This window comes from Amyelois transitella, chromosome 18 (assembly GCF_032362555.1).
Source record: "Amyelois transitella isolate CPQ chromosome 18, ilAmyTran1.1, whole genome shotgun sequence".
Lineage (NCBI taxonomy): Eukaryota > Metazoa > Arthropoda > Insecta > Lepidoptera > Pyralidae > Amyelois > Amyelois transitella.
Window position 1 is genome coordinate 1,055,559 of NC_083521.1, and position 19,916 is coordinate 1,075,474.

A 19,916-nucleotide genomic window follows, 5' to 3' on the forward strand; every position below is an offset into this window, starting at 1 on the left:
AATTAAACTATAAATGAAAATAATATGACTACAGAACTTGGATAGCATGACAAATTTCAATACATATTCTATCGAAATATTAATGGTTTTACATCATCTGCGTGTGACGTAAATAAAATACAGTTACTGTCTTGAACATTTTTTATTTAAAATAAAGTGTTTTTATATAAATCAATAACATTTAGATTAATGGTTAAGGGTAACGGCACAAATGCATCACCTTTGAAAATAAACATACGTAATGTCCCTTTTCCGGAGGGGTAGGTAGAGATAAAATTTTCCCAATTATCATGATACGGGATAGGCTTGTAAACTTGGGATAGGCTTGTGAACTTGGGATTCTTATTTTAGGCGATGGGCTAGCAACCTGTCACTATTTGAATCTCAATTCTATCATTTAGCCAAACAACAGCTGAATGTGGTTTATCAGTCTTTAAGACTGTTGGCTCTGACTAATCCACAATGGATTTAGACGTGATTTTATGTATGTATGTCATTATATTTGGTGCATACTGGTTTCGCTTTATCCACATCCATTATTCTCTTACTATTCTTAAAACTATATCTCCAACTTATGCTTTTCATCTTAACACACTATCTAAATCAAAATTAGCGTAACAAGCAAACTCATTGGCCAAATTGTTCCTATGATGCGGCTGAAACTGGCACAACTTCAGCGCCAGTAGTTTTTCAACATTTTCCTTCATTACGGCACCCGTACACACCACTATATTGCCTTTGGCTAGCAACTTTATTGTCTCAGAGGTTTTACTGATGCATTCTTCGGATAAGAAAGGAGGGTCTGCTACGACCAAGTCGTATGAATGTAGAGCTTCAGGCGGCAGTTTTTCTGGTGTGTTGTAGTCATAGAAGATGAAGTCTGGAGCGTGCACCTCGAACCGTCTATCGTATTCTAGCAGGGAAACTAAAAAGAAGAATTAATAATTACCTTAATTGTGACAGAAAATTTTGTATTTGTGATTTTATGAAAAAATGTGGTTTATTGAAGTCATTATAATTGTTTAGAGACTTTTGGCTTGTTTCCAGCCCATACATTTTGTGATAATGACAAACAGAGCAGCCTTATTCTATGAACTGATTATATCTATGTACATTTTTTGAAACTATCACCTTCTAAATCTTATCATAAAAATTTGGATATATTGCCTACCTGTTGCTCTATCTTCTATCTGTCTCTTGACCGGCACGAACAGCGTGGGGCAGGAGATGAGAGCCACCCTCCCACCGTCAGGCAGCATTTTGTCCACTACCTTCACCAGAGCCTGCACTGTTGCCTCGTCATACCAGAATTGACTTAGTTGCTGAAATTCAAATGTGAATAATATATGGCTTGATCTTAACTTATTTAAAGAAAAAATTGCATGATCATATTTCTTATCCAATTGTTACTTCTTTAATAAAGTGTATTTCTATCGTGCTATTTTCATAATTGATGACACTTCAACAAGAGAAGTAAAATTTTAACAAAAGTTTATGGTAAATGTATCTAAAGTCAACTGAATCTAATGGGATCTATAATAAAAAAGAACACTAACATTCTAAAATTATTAATTTTTAATTGAAACACCAACCCAGTTTTCATCAAATAGTATATTTTCTTTGAGCTTGTCATCAGCTTCCAGCTTGGTCATTATTTCTTGTCGCTTCCGTTGTTCAGTGTAGAACTCCTGTAGGGCTGCAAAAGTTTCCGCTGACAGGGTTGGTACATCTTCATCGTCATCCATCTTAAGCTGTAAAAAAATGTGTTTATAATAGACTGAGCGAGCCTTGTATAAACCTTATACATGTCTAAAATAATGTTGAAAAAAAAACTGCTGTAAATAAAACTGCAGTAAAGGGTACTAAGAAATTGGAAGGTTTTTGAAGTACATAACCAAAGAATAAATCATTACTCTTAAATACCTTTTGCAGAAGTTTTAAATGTATAGTAGAAAAGATTCTTAAGAGGCATCTCTCTTAATGTAATGATAATTTATTCATAGTTTACAAAAGTAAATGTGTTATTGTGCCTTCCGATGCAGCAAGAGTGAAAGTAAATGTTGCATTTTCCGGCTAATGCGTAACACGGAAATAATCTCATTACATAAAACTGTAACGTAAAATGCAGAAGATACTATATTTTTGTCTGACCGATATGGTAGAACGTGATATTTTAGCTCCCACATTTTTTGGCAATACAAAAGAAGCATAGTTTCTTTGACAGATAAAAATAGGTTAGTCAGTTGCGAAGGCCCGAAGCCGCTTAGCAGCATAGTTTGGCTCTGCAGTATTTATTTGTTAGCCGTATACTTACGGCAAAATATGTCTGCAGAAAAATGTAAAAGATAGCTGGTGAGTATACCTTTGATGAGAATAGCTTTGTACTTAGAAAAATTTTGGAAAACACGATTTTCCACAAGCAAATGAATGAAACAAAAATAAAATTATGAACTCCCCAAGGCTGATTTTGACATTGACAACAACGGGAAAATAACAACTCCTTATTGACTTTTACAAATTGCCAAATTCGAACATTTTCTTCTAGATTGGTAGTTTGAAATTAATATTTGTTTGCCTTGTATTATACTTGCATATTACTATTAAGTTTTTTGTTTGTTTCCAGGTCAAATAATGAATTTCAACAGTCTTTCAATATTACCACTTCATCATTATCCGGAGTACCTCAAGCCATGCTGCGACTTAATAAACGCAGAATGGCCTCGCAGTGAGACTGCTAGAATGATGTCGCTTCAAGCATCGTGCGACTCTCTGCCCACCAGCTTTATTCTAGTTAATGATAAATGTGTCATAGGGCATTGTAAATTAACGCCCATCCCAAGTATACCCGAGAGTTGCTTCATCGAGACTGTAGTTATAAGTAAATCACTGCGTGGAAAGAAATTGGGCAGTTTTCTTATGAACAAAATGGAAGATTATGGAAGAGACGTTTTAAAACTAAAAATGATGCATTTGTCCACGAAAGGACAGGAGAACTTCTATGCAAAATTGGGATATGAGTTATGTCCTCCAGTGTCAATTTACGGCACTTGTGTGAATAGTATGTTTAAAAAATCAGAGGAAGAAAGTTCAGAGACTGTTAAATATGTGCCACAAAACGCAGAAACTAGCGGGTTTGCGCCGCCGCCCCCTCCCCCACCGATGCCGAAGGCTCCTGATATAAATGGCAGTAACCAAAAGAACTGTATCAAAAGTACTAAAACATTTATGTTTAAATATTTATAATATACGTTTTTAAATAATCAATTATAACATTAAGCCAAATACCTGCACCTGAACCTAAACTATCATTATTTTCAAATTGTTGGCTCTGTCTACCCCGCGAGGGATAAAGACGTGACTTTATGTTTATGTTTTTAAATAATAGTGTGTTTGCAATGTGGATTAACGAAAAAATATTCTAAAATCGGAGCAGTAAATAAAAATAAAACTTTAAGTATTAACAGAGTTTATTCATTATTATTTCAAAAATGTTAATTCCACTATTATATTTCTATAACACTAAAACTTGGCTTTCTCTATAAACGCCATGGCCCTCTGCCGTATCCTGTCGATCTGCTCCTCATCACCGATCTTCTCCTCCACTTCGATCCATTTCTTGTATAATGTCTTCATTTTTCTTGCTGGCAATTTTTGAGATGTCATACGCTCCATTACTTGTCTGTGGGAAAAGATTGCGTGAATTAGAAAATGAATAAGATACACAATAAGCGAAAGACTAGTTTATAGCTTTTGCCGATTTGCGGATGGACCCATCCGCGAGATATCACTTATTTTATGTCGGTTAAAAAGGATTTTCTTTCTTACTTTGGAGTAATAATGTTTGGAAAGAGAGATACGCCTTCAATCGATATCCTCCTTTATTTAGTCTGCTAAATTTCTTAAACCATATCCTAAGTATACCAAAAATTTTCCTAAAAACCGCATCAAAATCGGTTATAGACGTGATTATACGTTATTTTAGTTTTAGCCAAACTTTATATATCACACTGTAGGAGTTTGTACCGTTTGTATTCTCGCAAAGGAGCCTGGAATCCACTTAACATCATAATCTAAAATAAAATTACAGGTACTGACTCATACATACTACATAGCTCAGGTGATACATAACAAAAATTAACAAACCTTATACTATCGACGTCGCCTCCTTTCAGTAGCATGTCAATGTACACCGCCACGACGTCCACTCTTTGCGGGTAAACAGCTAGTATTTGTTCAAACAACGCTTCCGCGCGCTCTTTATCGCCGTGGGAGCGCTCGAGCAGAGCGAATTGTACTAAGACAGACACGTCTGAAACAAGATAATGATATAAAACGGTTAACGAAATCGACGTAAACTATTATCTATGGACCCACAATTCATTTTTAAAACCTATTAGAACCAATACGTCCATCCATTCGAAAATGGATCTTAATGTATTACAATAAAGCACACTATCTACAAATTTAAAAACTCCGCTCATTCGCAAGTTTTATATTTGAGGATTATGCGTTTTACAACAATACATTAAGATCCATTTTTGAAAGGTAAAGCATGCCGCGACATGACTACTTAAATTGTCCATAGTTCCCTATTAAAAGGCTGAAAACTATATTTTTTTAATTACATCTTGAATTTTTGGAATTACTAGACTAATAACTCTGGATTATAGCACGCACAGTGAAACTAAATAAAAATGGAACGTTTTCTGATAAGTGCATATATACATATATTTGATATATTATGATTAAAGTATAAATTGATGCGAATTTTTGATTTTTATTTTATTATTGATTAATTTAATGTTAAATGAAAAAAAAATGATCTGATTGAATTATTCTACGTCTTGTGAACACAGATCACAGTGACACGAACTGACTGTATCTTTTCTACCTGTATTTTCGCAATAAAGAGATTTGTATTTCATCTATATGTAAAACCACTCACGTTCTTTCTTCTCCAGCACGCTGACCGCCTTCTGCATGACCTGCCTCGCCTTCTCCACCAGCCCGAGTCTGAAGCAGGCGTTCCCCGCCTGGATGTAAGCGTTGGGATCCCGTTTGTACTTCCTCATCATGAGGTCTACTAAGGAAGTCAGCTCGTGTTGTTTGCTGGTCTCCACGTAGATGTCCAGCAGTTTAGAGTGAATGTCGTAAGGTTCGTTCATCTGTAAAGCTTCTTCTAGAATCTTCTGTTGGCTTTCCTGTGATTGTAGAAATATAATTATAGATAGCATATTTTTAATACATACATACATATGGTCACGTCTATATCCCTTGCGAGGTGGACAGAGCCAATAGTCTAAAAGACTGAATAGCCACGTTCAGCTATTTGGCTTAACGATAGAATTGAGACAGGTTGCTAGCCCATCGCCCAAAAAAGAATGCCAAGTTTGTAAGCCTATCCCTAAGTCGCCTTTTACGACATCCATGTGAAAGAAATGGATTGGTCCAATTCTTTTTTGTATTCGTGCCGGGAACCACACGGCACGGTAGTAGAAACATACATTATGAATATGTTGAGCAAAGGCGTACTTATCGCTAAGCAATCTCGTCCAGCCAACCTTTGGGTAATGAAAGGTGAAAACCTTGAACCGGGTGGGCAGGTACTGTATTGTATGTACATACATATGTATGTGATGTCACGTCAATAAGTGATACTTTGTATTCAATTTTGAAAATAAATCTATTCTATTCTATTGTGATGTGACGTCAATAAGTGATACTTTGTATCGAATTTTGAAAATAAATCTATTCTATTCTATGTGATGTGACGTCAATAAGTGATACTTTGTATCGAATTTTGAAAATAAATCTATTCTATTCTATGTGATGTGACGTCAATAAGTGATACCTTGTGTCCAATTTTGAAAATAAATCTATTCTATTCTATGTGATGTGACGTCAATAAGTGATACCTTGTGTCCAATTTTGAAAATAAATCTATTCTATTCTATGTGATGTGACGTCAAAAAGTGATACCTTGTATCCAATTTTGAAAATAAATCTATTCTATTCTATGTGATGTGACGTCAATAAGTGATACCTTGTATCCAATTTTGAAAATAAATCTATTCTATTCTATGTGATGTGACGTCAATAAGTGATACCTTGTATCGAATTCTGAAATTAAATCTATTCTGTGCCGTGTGGTTCCCGGCACCAATACAAAAAAGAATAGGACCGCTCCATCTCTTTCCCATGGATGTCGTAAAAGGCGACTAAGGAATAGGCTTACAAACTTGGGATTCTTTTTAGGCGATGGGCTAGCAACCTGTCACTATTTGAATCTCAATTCTATCATTAAGCCAAATAGCTGAACGTGGCCATTCAGTCTTTTCAAGACTATTGGCTCTGTCTACCCCGCAAGGGATAAAGACGTGACCATATGTATGTATGTATGCTATTCTATTCATACCTTGGTGCCGAACCTGTTCTCCAGGTTGATCATGGCCAGCCACACGTTCAGCTTGTCCCGCAGCTCGCGGAACGGAATGCAGCTCAGCGCCCGCCGGCCCACCGCGCGCGCCTTCTCTATCTCTGTTGACTGACGACAATCATTGTGATAATTATACATACATACATATATATGGTCAGGTCTATATCCCTTGCGGGGTAGACAGAGCCAACACAGCCTTATACATTTATACAAAGATATATATAGTATAGATATATATATAGACAGGATCAACAGCTTCGAAAAGACTGATAGGCCACGTTCGGCTGTTTGGCTTAATGATAGAATTGAGATTCAAATAGTGACAGGTTGTTAGCCCATCGTCTAAAAAAACAATACCATGTTTGTAAGCCTATACCTTCGTCGCGTTTTACGACATCCATGGGAAAAAGATGGAGTGGTCCTATTCTGTTTTCTATTGGTGCCGGGAATCACACGGCATGAGATATTTAGTTTATTAATTGGCACCCTCTTTGGGTAATCCGCGATTTTGCCACTTCTGTCACGTCGGGCTGATGATTATTGCTACAAATTAATAATTTAACGACAAAAATTTCACTAACCGTTCGAAATCTGTTCGGATCGCTTTTTAAATATACATTAAAAAAAAAAGTATCACAGTTATCTAATAATTACCTGCAAATGGAAGGCCATATAGCCGATCCACAGCTGGCTGGCGGCGGGCGAGGCGAGTATCGCTCGCTCGAAGTGCTCGGCCGAGCGCGGGTGCGAGTCGCCCTCGGCGGCCATACGTTCCAGTGTCCGCGTCCTTTCTTCTTCTTCGCGCAACTTAGATAGTTTCTCGGCGACTGACAGCTTCTTGCGTTTCTTTTTGGGTTGATCTTTTGCCTGTAAATGTGATGGATTAAAAAAATCTGGTCAAGTGAGTCAGGCCGGTAAGAAGCAATTACAACAAAAAAAAATAATTAAATAAATCTATAAAAATCTTATTTAAAAAAATATATCTTAATAAATTTTGTCAAACCATCCTTTGAGGAGGTCTTAGCTACTTTGCGGTGTGGTTTATGACATACATACATACATAAAATCACGCCTTTTACCGGGAGGCATAGGCAGCGACTACATCATTCTACTTGCCACGATCTATGTATACTTCCTCCGCATCATCCACATTTATAACTCTCTTCATGCAAGCTCGGTGGTTAATGACAGTTTATAAAAAGCATCACTTTCTCATGTTTGTCGTTATTTTAAAATAAGCTATTACACCTAGTATATCAATTACATTGCCAAGATAAGTTGGCGATAGGCAGGTGGTCGGTTAAATCGAAATGCTATATCTTAAAATAAACATGAGACATAACCCGCGGTTGAAAGCATAGGAGCATATTTTGCCTTTTGTGATATGATAAGTGACTGTGACAAGCCAATTACCATGGAAACATAAGTCAGTAAAAAATGTCAGAATGAAAAAACTCACCTCATCATCACTACTGCTAAGATCATCTTCTTCCTCCTTCTGCGCACTCACATCAGGCGCCGCCCAGAAATCCTTAGCACTGGGCACCTCCAGCACCGGCTCCAGACTTTCCACCACCTTCACGTCTTCTTTCTTACTCTTTCTCTCCTTCTTTTCCTTTCTAGTCTTTTCTTTATTCTTTTTAACAATATCTTGTTCTTCATCACCCAAATCTGTTTCAGTATCTTTCCTTTTATTCGCTTTTACTGTTTCTTGTTCATTTTCGGGATCGGCCAATTCAATAACATCATTGTTTTCTTTATAACCCAACTCTTTCAACTTCCCTTGCACTTGTGTTAACGTTGCCAACAATTTCTTAGCCCTTTCTTTCACAACTAATATTTCCGAATGCATAGCCGTATGGAACATTTTATTCCTGGCTGTCAAACCTTTCTTTTCTATTTTAGCTATCTTCTCTTCTATTCTATCTATTCTCATTTGCCTGGCGTTTATAGCTTTTAGAAGTGATATAACGCGTTTTTTACATTTCCTTATGTCGTTGCAATTTGACGTGTCTGTGAGTTCCAATTCCTGTGGCGTCAAAATCGGTTCCGAGTCGTCGTACACGTCAGTCTCTATGGCGTCACTTTCTTCGGAAACTTTTGTTCTTTCCTCATTGTTATCTTCTTCACTTGCCTTCTTCTTTTGCTTTCTATCAGCGATATCATGTTCCATATGGTCGGTGTCAGATTCAGATTTCTTTCTATCTTTTTTCTTTTTTGGTTTATCTTCCGTAGAATCTTCTTCTTTGGTTTTATTTCTCTTCTTCTTTTCTTTTAATTCTTCCGGTGAATCTTCGGGCTTCTTCTTTTTGGTGGGAACATCTTGCTCTTCAATGTCATTTATTTTTCTTTTTTCACCCTTTTCTCGAACTTTCTACGAAATGAATAAACATGAATATACATAAAAAATAAAAATACATATAAATAAAATAACTATAACATTTATTTCGTCGTAACCTTTTCATTTACTACATAATTTTAAATTATAATTGTTTTTTATTATTTACTAATTTATGTACACAGAAAACATCGAAAATGATAAACATAAGTAACAAAATTACAAAGGTTCTGCTTATTTCTAAAGAAATCTCTTCCAGCAGACCTGAGATAGGAGACATGATAGAAAGGGTGACAGGCGTGTACTCCACTCTCACACACAATAATTGATAAACGTATCTACATAAATAAATAAATAAATAATATAATAAAATACATATGTAAAAACCAAATAAACTTACATAAAATATATATAAAAGATACCAAATTAGTAAGGCTTGGAGAGGTAATGATTAATTGTTATTGGTTACACGAAAGTTTATTAATTTCATTTGTTCAAACTGAAAAATTATAATTTTACTTACTCCAGCGAATGGCTCGGTTACAAGACTTCCCGTCATCTTCTTATTTTCTGGATAGACTCGTACTATTGTGCATTTCACCTTTAAAAATAGTATAAGATTTTCATCAGACGTTAACCTTGAAAATAAAATCGAGTAAGAAAATATCCTTTGAACGATTTATCGAATTTTCAAAATGCTGCAGTGCAGTTTGTCACCGCTTCTTCTTTCCGAAGCGGCAGTAAAGTTAGTAATTTATTTGACGTCAACCAATGTTGTGTAAACCAAAAGAAATGACATTTATTAAGTGATACGAAGCAACCAATAATAATGAATAAAATGTTTAAATTTGAATTAAAAAAAAACTTCTTAACTGATCATGGCTTATATTAGTCACATTTCCTAAAAATCATTTTAGTGACTTCAAAAGACTAAGACTACTGTAATGGCTGCGACTATAAAAACATACAAAAATGCATAAATAAGAGTTCCCTTCTCACTCTTTGAAGCCAGAACATACGTACATACATACACATATACACATTTGTTCCGTTAAGCGGTAGTAGTTATAATTAGATTTAAGTAATGTGACGTCAATAAGTGATACCTTGTATCCAATTTTGAAAATAAATCTATTCTATTCTATTCATAGTCACGTTTATATCCCTTGCGGGGCAGACAGAGCCTCGGCGCGCGGCGTCCAGCTGCATGGCTTACTGCTGCTGACAAATATATTTTTATGTCGTGATCGTTACTATAACGACATAAAAATACATGAATAAGAATTCTCTTTTCAACTCTTTAGATTCAGAAAAGCTGAGAAAAAAATTAATAATAATAAAATAAAAAAAAATTATCACTTACAATTTGACCCGCGTGGAACACATCTGATAGATTCTCTATTGGCTCCCTGGTGATGTACTGGCGGGGAATGTACGCCGTCACGTTGTTGAAGAACGAAACCAGCATGTAGTCGTTGCGTATGACCTGGGGACAATAACAAAGACAATTAATAAAATTTCAATTAAAAGTTTCAATTGAAGTTTGAATTTGAATTGAAGTGAACTCACCCTTATACACCCGGTGTATGCCTTCCCTAGCTCAGCGTCCTCGTAGCTGGCCAGCGCTTCCACGTCCTCGGCCAGCAGCGAGGGCTTCAGCGTCAGCAGAACAGACTGTTTTGCCATGTCCACCAGCAACACTCTAGCTTGTACTTCTTGTCCAACCTGCACACAAAATACAAAAACAGTGATGAAAACCCGTGTGAAAAAAAAAGAATAGGACCACTCCATCTCGTTCCCACGGATGTCGTAAAAGGCGTCTAAGGGATAGGCTTATAAACTTGGGATTTCTTTCTGTTATTTGGGAATTCTATGATTAAGCCAAACAGTTGAACGTGGCCTATCAGTCTTTTCAAGACTTTTGGTTCCGTCTACCCCGCAAGGAATAAAGACGTGATTATATGTATGTATGTATGGTGAAAAAAAGTATCAAAACATTTTGTTTTACAACACAAGAGAGTAAAATAGGAAATAGTGACGGGGAGGGGGGAGGAGTAGGGATGAAAGGAGAGTGGGAAGCGGGAGAAGAGAGGGAGAGAGAATGAAATATAAATAAAGAGAGAGGAGACAGACAGAACAAGTTGGTCTTTTGGGTCTTGGATGTTTATCTATATAAGTATTATTATGAAATAAAGTATCATTGAGTTAGTATCTCGTAACACAAGTCTCGAACTTACTTGAGTTAGCCTCGATATATATATATAGTTATATATAATTCTATATATAAATACTATTAACGCTCAATACATCAATATAATCTTGTTACTAAAAAAAATCTTACAAAGCGTGGAATTGTACCTTATACTTTTTGGATAACTTGGATTTGGTTGCTTTCTTGGGGTCCACGAATACGCCCGAGTCGGTTAAATGTGTCTGCGGCACGAACCCTGCGGAAATTTTAATTCAAAATATAAAAGGTAAAGCGTAACAAAATATCCGAATGGAGTTAACGGAATGAACTTAAAGAGGTCCTGTTTAATTTATAATAGGTGTGTGTAAAGTGACAGTGACATAAATATCAATGAATTGATGTAGTTCTTTGCATCATTAAATTTAAATAAAAAAAAAGAATGCGTGAACTTTCGCTACCTGGTTTTATTATCAAAATTTAAAATCCTTTAATTTCCCGGCACAAATGAAAAAAAAAGAATAGGACCTCTCCATCTTGTTCCGATGGATGTCGTAAAAGGTGACTAAGAGCTAGGCTTACAAACTTGGGATTCTTCTTTTAGGCGATGTGCTAGCAACCTGTCACTATTTGAATCTCAATTCTATCATCAAGCCAAACAGCTGAACATGGCCTATCAGTCTCTTCAAGGCTGTTGGCTCTGTCTACCCCGCAAGGGATATAGATGATACGCATGCGGAAAAACGAACAGGTGTTATATCTCTGTTTGTTTTGTGGATGTTTCCTTGTATGTACTTACTAACATTAATTTTATTTTACTAACAAAAATTGATCCAAAGTAGGTTTTGAACAAAATTATTATAGACGTGACTATATATATATATATATGTATGTATGTGTGCGTTACCAGTGATCCTGCCGAACTGCACCAGCACGTGATCATCGGCTACGCGCGAGATGCGCGCGCGCACCGCCTCGCCCGCGCGCAGCTGCTCCGGCGCGAAGTGGCGCTCGCGCAGCGCGGAGGGCTGGTCGCTCACCGTGTACGAGTAGTCGCTCAGGTTGTACGACACCACGCGGACTTTGTGGCTGCTGCCTGAAATATATTATCAATACTAGCTGTCCCGGCAAAACGTTGTTATCCCATATAAATAACACTAGAAGCCGCCAGCGACTTCGTCCGCATGGAAACCCTATCAATCCCGCGGGTACTCCGGGGTAAAAAGTAGCCTATATGTTATTTTGAGTCTTCATTGATGTTTTAAAAACTTTATAAGTGAAACCAATTCTTAATGTACAGTGGAAACTCATTCGGTGGAAACGGGTTCGAATCCAGGCCAGGGCATGATGAGAAAAGAACTTTTTCTAATTGGCCCGGGTCTTGGATGTTTATCTATATAAGTATTTATTATAAAATATAGCATCGTTGAGTTAGTATCTAGTAACACAAGTTTCGAACTTACTTCGAGGCTAACTCAATCTGTGTAATTTGTCCCGTATATATTTATTTATTTATTGAAATGACGTAGACTCACCAACCGGATACGACTTGGCCACTATATGCTCATCAGTGAGGGTCTCGTCCACTTGTATCCCCTTGAGACTCATGGAGCCGACGCAACCTAGGCCCAGCTTGAAGTAGACCGTGCGGCCCAGGATTCTGATCACCTGGAAACAATACACAATCGATCAAAAGGTAAAAGCAGCAGCAAGTTAAAAAATTAATACGGTCGAATGGAGAACCTCCTCTTTTTTTAAAGTCGGTAAAAAAAATGATTTTTAACCGACTCAAGTGATAATTATTTTCAAGTAAGTATTCTGTTATTAGCAAACACTTAATTTGTTAATAAAGATTACTGGATTACGTTATTACGAAATTTGTGTTTTTGTATTTTTTTGTAATTAATAAGCTATGAAGAGGGAAAAAGTAATGACAAAGAAGCAGCTATGATTTAACTGTTCCTAATCGTGTGGTTCCCAGCTCCAATACATATAATAATAGGATCACTCCATCTCTTTCCCATGGATGTCGTAAAAGGCGATGGGCTAGCAACATGGCACTATTTGAATCTCAATTATATCATCAAGCCAAACAGCTGAACGTGGCCTGTCGGTCTTTTCAAGTCTGTTGGCTCTGTCTACCCCGGAAGGGATTTAGACGTGACTATATGTACGTATGTTCCTAAAAAATAAAAGTTTTCAACATTTATCTTTTTCCTAGCGTTTGTGCCGTATGGTTCCGAGTATAAGGGTACTGTACAATAAAAAACCTAAAAATTAGCCAAATTTCAAAGTCTTTATACCCAGCAGTTTAGGCTGTGCGTTGATACGTCAGTCAGTCAGTTATTCACTTTCTTCTTTTATATATTTTGATGAATAGTAACAACTACATAAAGTTAAGCAGATATACAAGGAGAGTGTGGAGGGAAAGGTCGGAGTGGAAAGGCCTAGACCAGTCTTTCCCAAAGTGGGCGATAACGCCGCCTTGTGGGCGCTGCAGGTCTCAAGGGGGGCGGTAAGAAACCCAGAAAGAAAATGGGGGCGTTGTGTATGGGCGGGGGGGAGTGATTTGTTATTTTATTTAGCTAGGAGGCCTTTTAAACAACGACTTCAAGAGCTCTTGACTCACAACAACAACAACTTGTGAACATCAACTAATATGAATTAAAAGATTGCTCAAACTCAAATAGGTGAAAAAATGGGGGCGCTAAAAAAATATTTATTCTCAAAGTGGGCAGTAGACAAAATAAGTTTGGGACTCTCTGGCCTAGACGAACGTAACTTGATCAAATTAAGGACGCCCTGGCAAAGGGTCGGGTCAAGAGTACCCGAAACCGCCGAGCTTGCATGAAGAGGGTTATAAATGTGGATGAAGCGAAGGAACTATGCAGAGATCGTGGCAAGTGGAAAGAGGTAGTCTCTGCCTACCCCTCCGGGAAAGAGGCGTGATTTTATGTATGTATATGTATGTATGTATGTACATAAAGTTAAGCATTTACACACCTGGGCCTCATCAATAATCTCTCCCTCCTTGATCTTCTGCTCGTCCTCCATGTCGGGGTACGTGGTGGAGAAGATCTCCTTCATGGTGAGGAACGGCGTGTTGCGGATAGGTATCACGTACAGCACTCGGGCGCGGATCTGATAACATTAATTAGGTATTACATGCCATTCAGTCTTTGATGTCCCGAGTTGCAAGAAAATATTTTGTTTGTTTGTCTTATCTATCTTTATTGCATAGAAATTTACACAGTAACAAGAAAATAGTACATAGTTATAAAAGAAACTTGTAAACTCTTTACTGCACATAAAAATGAAATAAATACATATACATATCACGTCTATATCCCTTGCGGGGTAGACAGAGCCAACAGTCTTGTAAAGACTAATAGGCCACGTTCAGCTGTTTGGCTTTAAGATGGAATTGAGATTCAAATAGTGACAGGTTGCTAGCCCATCGCCTAAAAGAAGAATCCCAAGTTTATAAGCCTACCCCTTAGTCGCCTTTTACGAATAAATGAAATAAACATAACACATTATCACGTCTTCATCATTTGCGGGGCAGACAGAGCCGACAGTCATCAAGACTGAAAGGCCACGTTCAGCTGTTCGGCTTAGTGATAGAATTGAGGCTCTGTCTACCCCGCAAGGGATATAGACATGATTATATGTATGTATGTCTATTTGAATCTAAATTCAATGATCAAGAGAACGACGCCTTTGAATACCCGAGTAGGGTAGGGCGGGGCTTAAAGGTCCGCGGGTATAAAGGTCCACCATAAGTATCTAAAAATCTAGTGGTATGTCGTTCGTTCTAACTACGTTCGCGGAATGAAGGGGGCGCGGGAGGCGTAACGAGGTATCGCCGGCGGTCGAGCAACGTCGCTAGCCGAAGATATACGACTACGTCTAAAAATTTTAACGTAAGTAAATTTTTTCATCATTATTCTTTTTAGTTTCGAGCAGTGGTTTTTCGTTTATAACACCTAAACATAGTTTATTAGTATACGTGATTTATTTGTTTTTCACGATTTATTATTAGTTTTAGGCTAGGTGTAACGGTAATTTCGTTATAACCTCTTAAAAATATTTACATATGGTTGGGGTAAAAAGGTCCAATGTGGACCTTTAGCCCCTCATTAATACATATGTTGGTTAATAAAGAGTTTTTTGTTTCAGTATGCGCAACTATAAAAGAAAATCCGATCGTGGTGGTGGGTAAAGCCTTTAAAAGATTATGTAAGATTAGTTATAAGATTTTAAAGTCAGGCTATGTCAACATTCATAATGAATAGTGCTGTCTTGTTTAATTGTGTTTTTCTATAGAGACTGATTATTGATTAAACTATTATAAGATCAACCAAGTTGGAAATTATTAGTAAGACTTTTACTGTTGTAATATGATTAGAAAAAAATAGGCTTTGTTTGTTAAAAAAAAATCTTTTAGAATAGAGACTATTTAAATAATATGAAACTTGGAATTATAATAAAGATTTTATTTTTGTTCAAAAATTACAATACTTTTGACTTTTTGTTTTTGGAATAAAAATAAACGACTGAATTTTATTGAACCAAATATTGTTTTAGTTCCATAAAATAATTTTTAAATAATAATTAAATACTGGACCTTTTTGCCTCCTGCCTGTCCCTTTTTACCCCTACTATGGGGCAAAAAGAGACAGACGACAAGGTCTAGAAAAGTTGTAAAAACACATATTTCTATTACAATAATTCAACTAAGCCAAACAGCTTAACGTGGCCTATCAGTCTTTTCAAGACTGTTGGCTCTGTCTACCCCGCAAGGGACATAGACGTGATTATATGTATGTATGTATGTATAATTCAACTAAAAATTGAGTTAAACATAGTCAGATAACTGTTTGTTTGATTACTGTTATATATTTTGATATAGTAGGGTCGGTTTTCACAGTATAATTCAAAATAGTCAAATTGGACCTTTCAGCCCCGCCCTACCCTACATAAGAGTACCCGAAACCGACGAGGTATGCAGGGATCGTGGAAAGATGTAGACTCTGCTTGCTCTTTTCGGGAAAGAGGTGTGACTTTATGTATATATGTACAGTGATACCTTCTGTCCAAGCTTGGGTTTCTTCCCGTTAACTTTATCGGCGTGGTCGCGCTGAATGTACGCCCGCTCGCCGCCCAGCACGCTGCCCTCGATGCCGTTCTCTAGAGGCTGAAACAAACAAATTGATTTACCAAAATTACAACACGAGATGTGTGGTTTTTTTTTAATTATAATCAATGTCAAAATTGTGACAAAAGACTGACATATGCAAAAAATTTTGCTACCTTGTATGTTTATTTTACAATTTAAGTGCATATAGTATACATATACAACATTATATTAGGACAATAATACCTTGATCAAATCGGAAGCGTGGCTAAATTCAGGTCAAGAGTACCCCAAAACCGCTTGCATGACGGTTCAAATGCGGATGAAGCGAAGGAAATTTACAGGGATCGTGGTAAGCAGAAAGATGTTACTGTACTTACCCCTCTGGGAGAGAGAGGGAGAGACGTAATTTTATTTACGATGCAGTTTGTTACCGCTTCTCCTGCACTGACGCCTTGGAAGCGGCAGTAAACTTAGTTTTAAGTAATTTACTTCACATCAACGAATGTTGTGAAACCAAACGTTTTGACAATTATTAAGCGATATGTAGTATCCTAAAATAATGAATTAAAAATTTTGAATTTCAATTTGATTACATGCCCAGTCTCACCATACCTTATCTACGGTGAACTGCAGCGGAGTGGCCGGTGTCAGCAGCGTCACGGAGCTGGCTCGGGCGGACGCTCGCTGCAGGGCTTCCAGCTGGTTGCTGAGGGTCACTATGCTGTTGTCGGCCGTTGACGTTACCGATTTCACCGTACACCATGTCAGCACGCCCACATCTAGAGGAAATTAATGAGAACTAGCTTTAACGGAAAGGCAGTCGCGCGTGTTTGTTGTAAGTCCAGATAAGTTGATGAAACTTTGATGAACGTGAAATGTTTCAAGTGATCTGAAACATTGGATGATCAGGAATGTGTTAAAACGATTGAGTGTCAGTCTAGTAGTTGAAAAAAGTGATCTCAGAGAACAATTTTCAGCTTATGTATTTGTATGACAAAATAAAATTGAGATATCCGAGAGGATCGGAGGGGTTGAGAACATGTGTCCCTCCTCTCGTCGTGCCTCGACACAGAACAGCTGCGTTCTGTTGTAGTTTTAGGTATAATGCCACTAAAATATGGAATAATATCCCCCCTCCTATTCGAAATTTAAAATCACTCTTTTCATTTAAACTTAAATTTAAGGAATTTATTCTGTCAAATGCAATTGGAATGGCAAACGTTTGACCCAATCACAAAGTTAAATATACAAATATATACACAAACATTACTCGCATGTTTTCCTAGTGTGGCTACAGTCATTAATTATTGAACCATTTGATTGTTAAAGTGACGTGCGTGCGCTTTTTTAACACTTAAGTAATAAGCAACAGTAAATGAAAATATTTATTACATTCGCACTTATTTATTTCTTTTTTGCTGAGCCATTAACAAACTTTACTGGACACTCGCCCTATAACTAGTAGGTACATTTATCTCCTCTTCGTGTGGCTTCGCTGAGCTCATCTAAGGTTCTGGCAGAATCATCAGCGTCGCGGTGCCTACACCTGCGACATTATGCTGAGTCAGGACCTTTTCACTGTCCATCATTGTTTGTGGTACATTCATGCACATTGCACATTCACATTGTTTATTACTGTTAATTATGTATGTGTCCAACTAATGTATTGTGATGGTGAATAAAGCTTTTATCTATCTATCTATCTTATTCTGTAAAAAAATGGGGCAATGCTAATCTGAACGCTACAGAGTAAAAAGACATCATCAATGAAGGAGACTGTTTGTAATATTCGTCGGAGCTAAGCCCCAGGGATGAGGGAAATCTTACCAAGATGTACATCAGGGTTGGTATTGCTCTTAGGTAAGAAAGGTCTTGAGTTGGCGATACCAATGTCCATGACGTAGCCGTGGTCTTCCACGGACACCACGGCCGCTTGGAGCAAATCACCTGGAAAATTTGAATATAATAAAATATATATGCAAAAATATGCAAAATTTATTGGTGATCAGATCAGTGGTTTTGACACAAAGACACAAACACATAATCACATTGATAATATTAGCATGGATCTAATTATGTCTGTCTTACACACACACACATCTATTTTATCCCTTATTGGGTAGACAAAGTCAAATCTTCTTTAAAAAAACGAGTCCACCGCTTGCTTATCAGTTACCTTTTAGACTTTGCCCCAGAATGGGACACAAAACCATTGGACTACAAAACAGACTTACTCTTCAGCACGTCACTATGTTTCTTGGCCATATTGACATGCTGTGGCATCATGGACAGCATGAGGCGAGTGCCTTCCACCTCCAACACCTTGACGGCCACATATTGCCCGCGCCGGAACATCTCTTGGAGCTCTGTCACTTTGTCTGTCTGTAAGAAAATAAGTTAACAATGAAGAAACATAATATGTAATGACTTTATGTTAGGATTTCTATCATTCCTACAACAGTCATAGAAGATATGACAATATTGTGTTAATTCTAAAATTCTATAGTTTGGGAGCCTGTCAATCAACTTGATTCTTAACACCTTTCATAAAATTGTAATGAGCAAAATTTATAACAAGCAATGATTATCCATTTTCAAAAAGAGTTAGCCTTCTCATTACCTACTTTCTCTAATAAACTCAAATTCTGAATTTTTATTCATTATTAAGGTAAATCTCATCACTTGGTAATTGTCATTCACAAAATTAGTTGACATGAAATAAATTACTTAAAACTAAGTTCAGAGCCACTTTCCAATCATTAGAGCAAAGAAATGGAGTTATAAACTAACAACTATAAGTGAAAAGCTAGTATTAAAAATAAAAATGTGTCCTCTTTCAAAGTTGTATAAAATTATGAAAATTGTACCTGATCATTGACATAGGCCTGCAATAACTTATTGTATGGCTCGCTGATATGACAAGCCATCACGGTGCCGGACATTTTGCCCGGCAGCATCACAGTCAGCTTGGTTTCATGCACCTGACCAATGCGACCGAGGACCAAGACTCCTGGTTTAATAGTCTGAAATGAAAAAAGATAAATAGAAGTGTACAATAATAATCATGTTTTACATACATACATACATAAATATAAAAATCACGCCTCTTTCCCGGATGGGTAGGTAGAGACTACCTCTTTCCAATCATGTTTTAATTTTTTTTAATTTAGCGAAAAATACTAAAAATAATGCATAAATACTTATGTACCTTATAGGTAAGCCGCGCAGCGCAGTTTTTGTAGGACTGGTCAACATCGTTAGTAGCTTCGTCTGATAAATATCCATCATCTGCATCCGACTTCTTCTTCTGCTTTTTTTTCTTCTTTTCTCCCTTTTCAGCTGCACCTAAAAACTATAAAATAGCTAATAATATAATTCAAATTCAAATTTTTACTTTCATAATATAAAATCTATTACAATTTAACTTTACAATTAGTTTAGTTAGTTTACAGAATGTGGAAGATCTGTAGGTATGGTAAACACAGCTTACGTTTCCACTTTGTTTGAAGTATGTGATAGTTGGCTTCTTCCCCCCACGAGGAAAGTATTCTTCTGTATCAGCCATTGCTATATGTAAAAATTTACTGAGCCTTGAGTTTGAACAAAAGTCTGAGGGAACGTTTTAAATATTCTTGTTTTACGGATCTCAGCACTGCATTATTTTTTGAGGTTATATGCGTTTTGTTTCATCACAATAAAAAATACAACATGCGGTATTGACATTGACATCAGTTATGAAACGGCTTATGTAGTAATCATTAGGTTCTTTAGATATTGTATCAAGATAAGTATACTGTAAAGCATAAAACAATTA

The 19,916-nt window shown here is 36.8% G+C and overlaps 3 protein-coding genes across 5 annotated transcripts; 1 reads left to right on the forward strand and 2 right to left on the reverse strand.

Moving 5' to 3' along the window:
• Window positions 1–127: 127 nt before the first annotated feature.
• Window positions 128–2,466, reverse strand: LOC106137853 (EEF1A lysine methyltransferase 1). Of its 3 annotated transcripts, none has more exons than XM_013338777.2 (4): window positions 2,363–2,466; window positions 1,593–1,751; window positions 1,172–1,322; window positions 128–925 (listed from the first exon to the last, which is right to left on the reverse strand). In XM_013338777.2, the coding sequence occupies exons 2-4, from the start codon at window positions 1,743–1,745 to the stop codon at window positions 582–584; spliced, it is 648 nt and encodes a 215-aa protein (XP_013194231.1). In that variant the 5' UTR covers window positions 1,746–1,751; window positions 2,363–2,466; the 3' UTR covers window positions 128–581. The 3 variants fall into 3 exon arrangements, with proteins under 3 accessions (XP_013194231.1, XP_013194232.1, XP_013194233.1); XM_013338778.2 differs by having other exon boundaries at window positions 2,315–2,466; XM_013338779.2 differs by lacking the exon at window positions 2,363–2,466 and adding an exon at window positions 1,924–2,146.
• On the forward strand, window positions 2,224–3,513 carry LOC106137854 (N-alpha-acetyltransferase 80). Its single transcript, XM_013338780.2, has 2 exons — window positions 2,224–2,352; window positions 2,624–3,513. The coding sequence occupies exon 2, from the start codon at window positions 2,632–2,634 to the stop codon at window positions 3,241–3,243; it is 612 nt and encodes a 203-aa protein (XP_013194234.1). The 5' UTR covers window positions 2,224–2,352; window positions 2,624–2,631; the 3' UTR covers window positions 3,244–3,513.
• LOC106137886 (uncharacterized) lies at window positions 3,450–19,799 on the reverse strand. Its single transcript, XM_013338822.2, has 20 exons — window positions 19,593–19,799; window positions 19,311–19,454; window positions 18,970–19,125; window positions 18,337–18,484; window positions 17,930–18,049; window positions 16,715–16,881; window positions 16,052–16,159; window positions 13,966–14,103; window positions 12,498–12,630; window positions 11,870–12,058; window positions 11,133–11,221; window positions 10,344–10,499; window positions 10,138–10,260; window positions 9,298–9,375; window positions 7,896–8,810; window positions 7,091–7,303; window positions 6,416–6,544; window positions 4,946–5,201; window positions 4,144–4,309; window positions 3,450–3,679 (listed from the first exon to the last, which is right to left on the reverse strand). The coding sequence occupies exons 1-20, from the start codon at window positions 19,665–19,667 to the stop codon at window positions 3,520–3,522; spliced, it is 3,663 nt and encodes a 1,220-aa protein (XP_013194276.1). The 5' UTR covers window positions 19,668–19,799; the 3' UTR covers window positions 3,450–3,519.
• Between the last annotated feature and the right edge of the window lie 117 nt (window positions 19,800–19,916).

Bases quoted from the DNA above. Each gene is read 5' to 3' on its own strand.
- LOC106137853 (XM_013338777.2), bottom strand. From the start codon at position 1,745: ATGGATGACGATGAAGATGTACCAACCCTGTCAGCGGAAACTTTTGCA. The intron at 1,323-1,592 runs GTTGGTGTTTCA...TTTGAATTTCAG, and splicing joins TACTATTTGATGAAAACTGG to CAACTAAGTCAATTCTGGTA. The intron at 926-1,171 runs GTAGGCAATATA...TCTTCTTTTTAG, and splicing joins GATAGAAGATAGAGCAACAG to TTTCCCTGCTAGAATACGAT.
- LOC106137854 (XM_013338780.2), top strand. From the start codon at position 2,632: ATGAATTTCAACAGTCTTTCAATATTACCACTTCATCATTATCCGGAG.
- LOC106137886 (XM_013338822.2), bottom strand. From the start codon at position 19,667: ATGGCTGATACAGAAGAATACTTTCCTCGTGGGGGGAAGAAGCCAACT. The intron at 19,455-19,592 runs GTAAGCTGTGTT...GCTATTTTATAG, and splicing joins ACTTCAAACAAAGTGGAAAC to TTTTTAGGTGCAGCTGAAAA. The intron at 5,202-6,415 runs GTATGAATAGAA...CTACAATCACAG, and splicing joins AGAACAGGTTCGGCACCAAG to GAAAGCCAACAGAAGATTCT.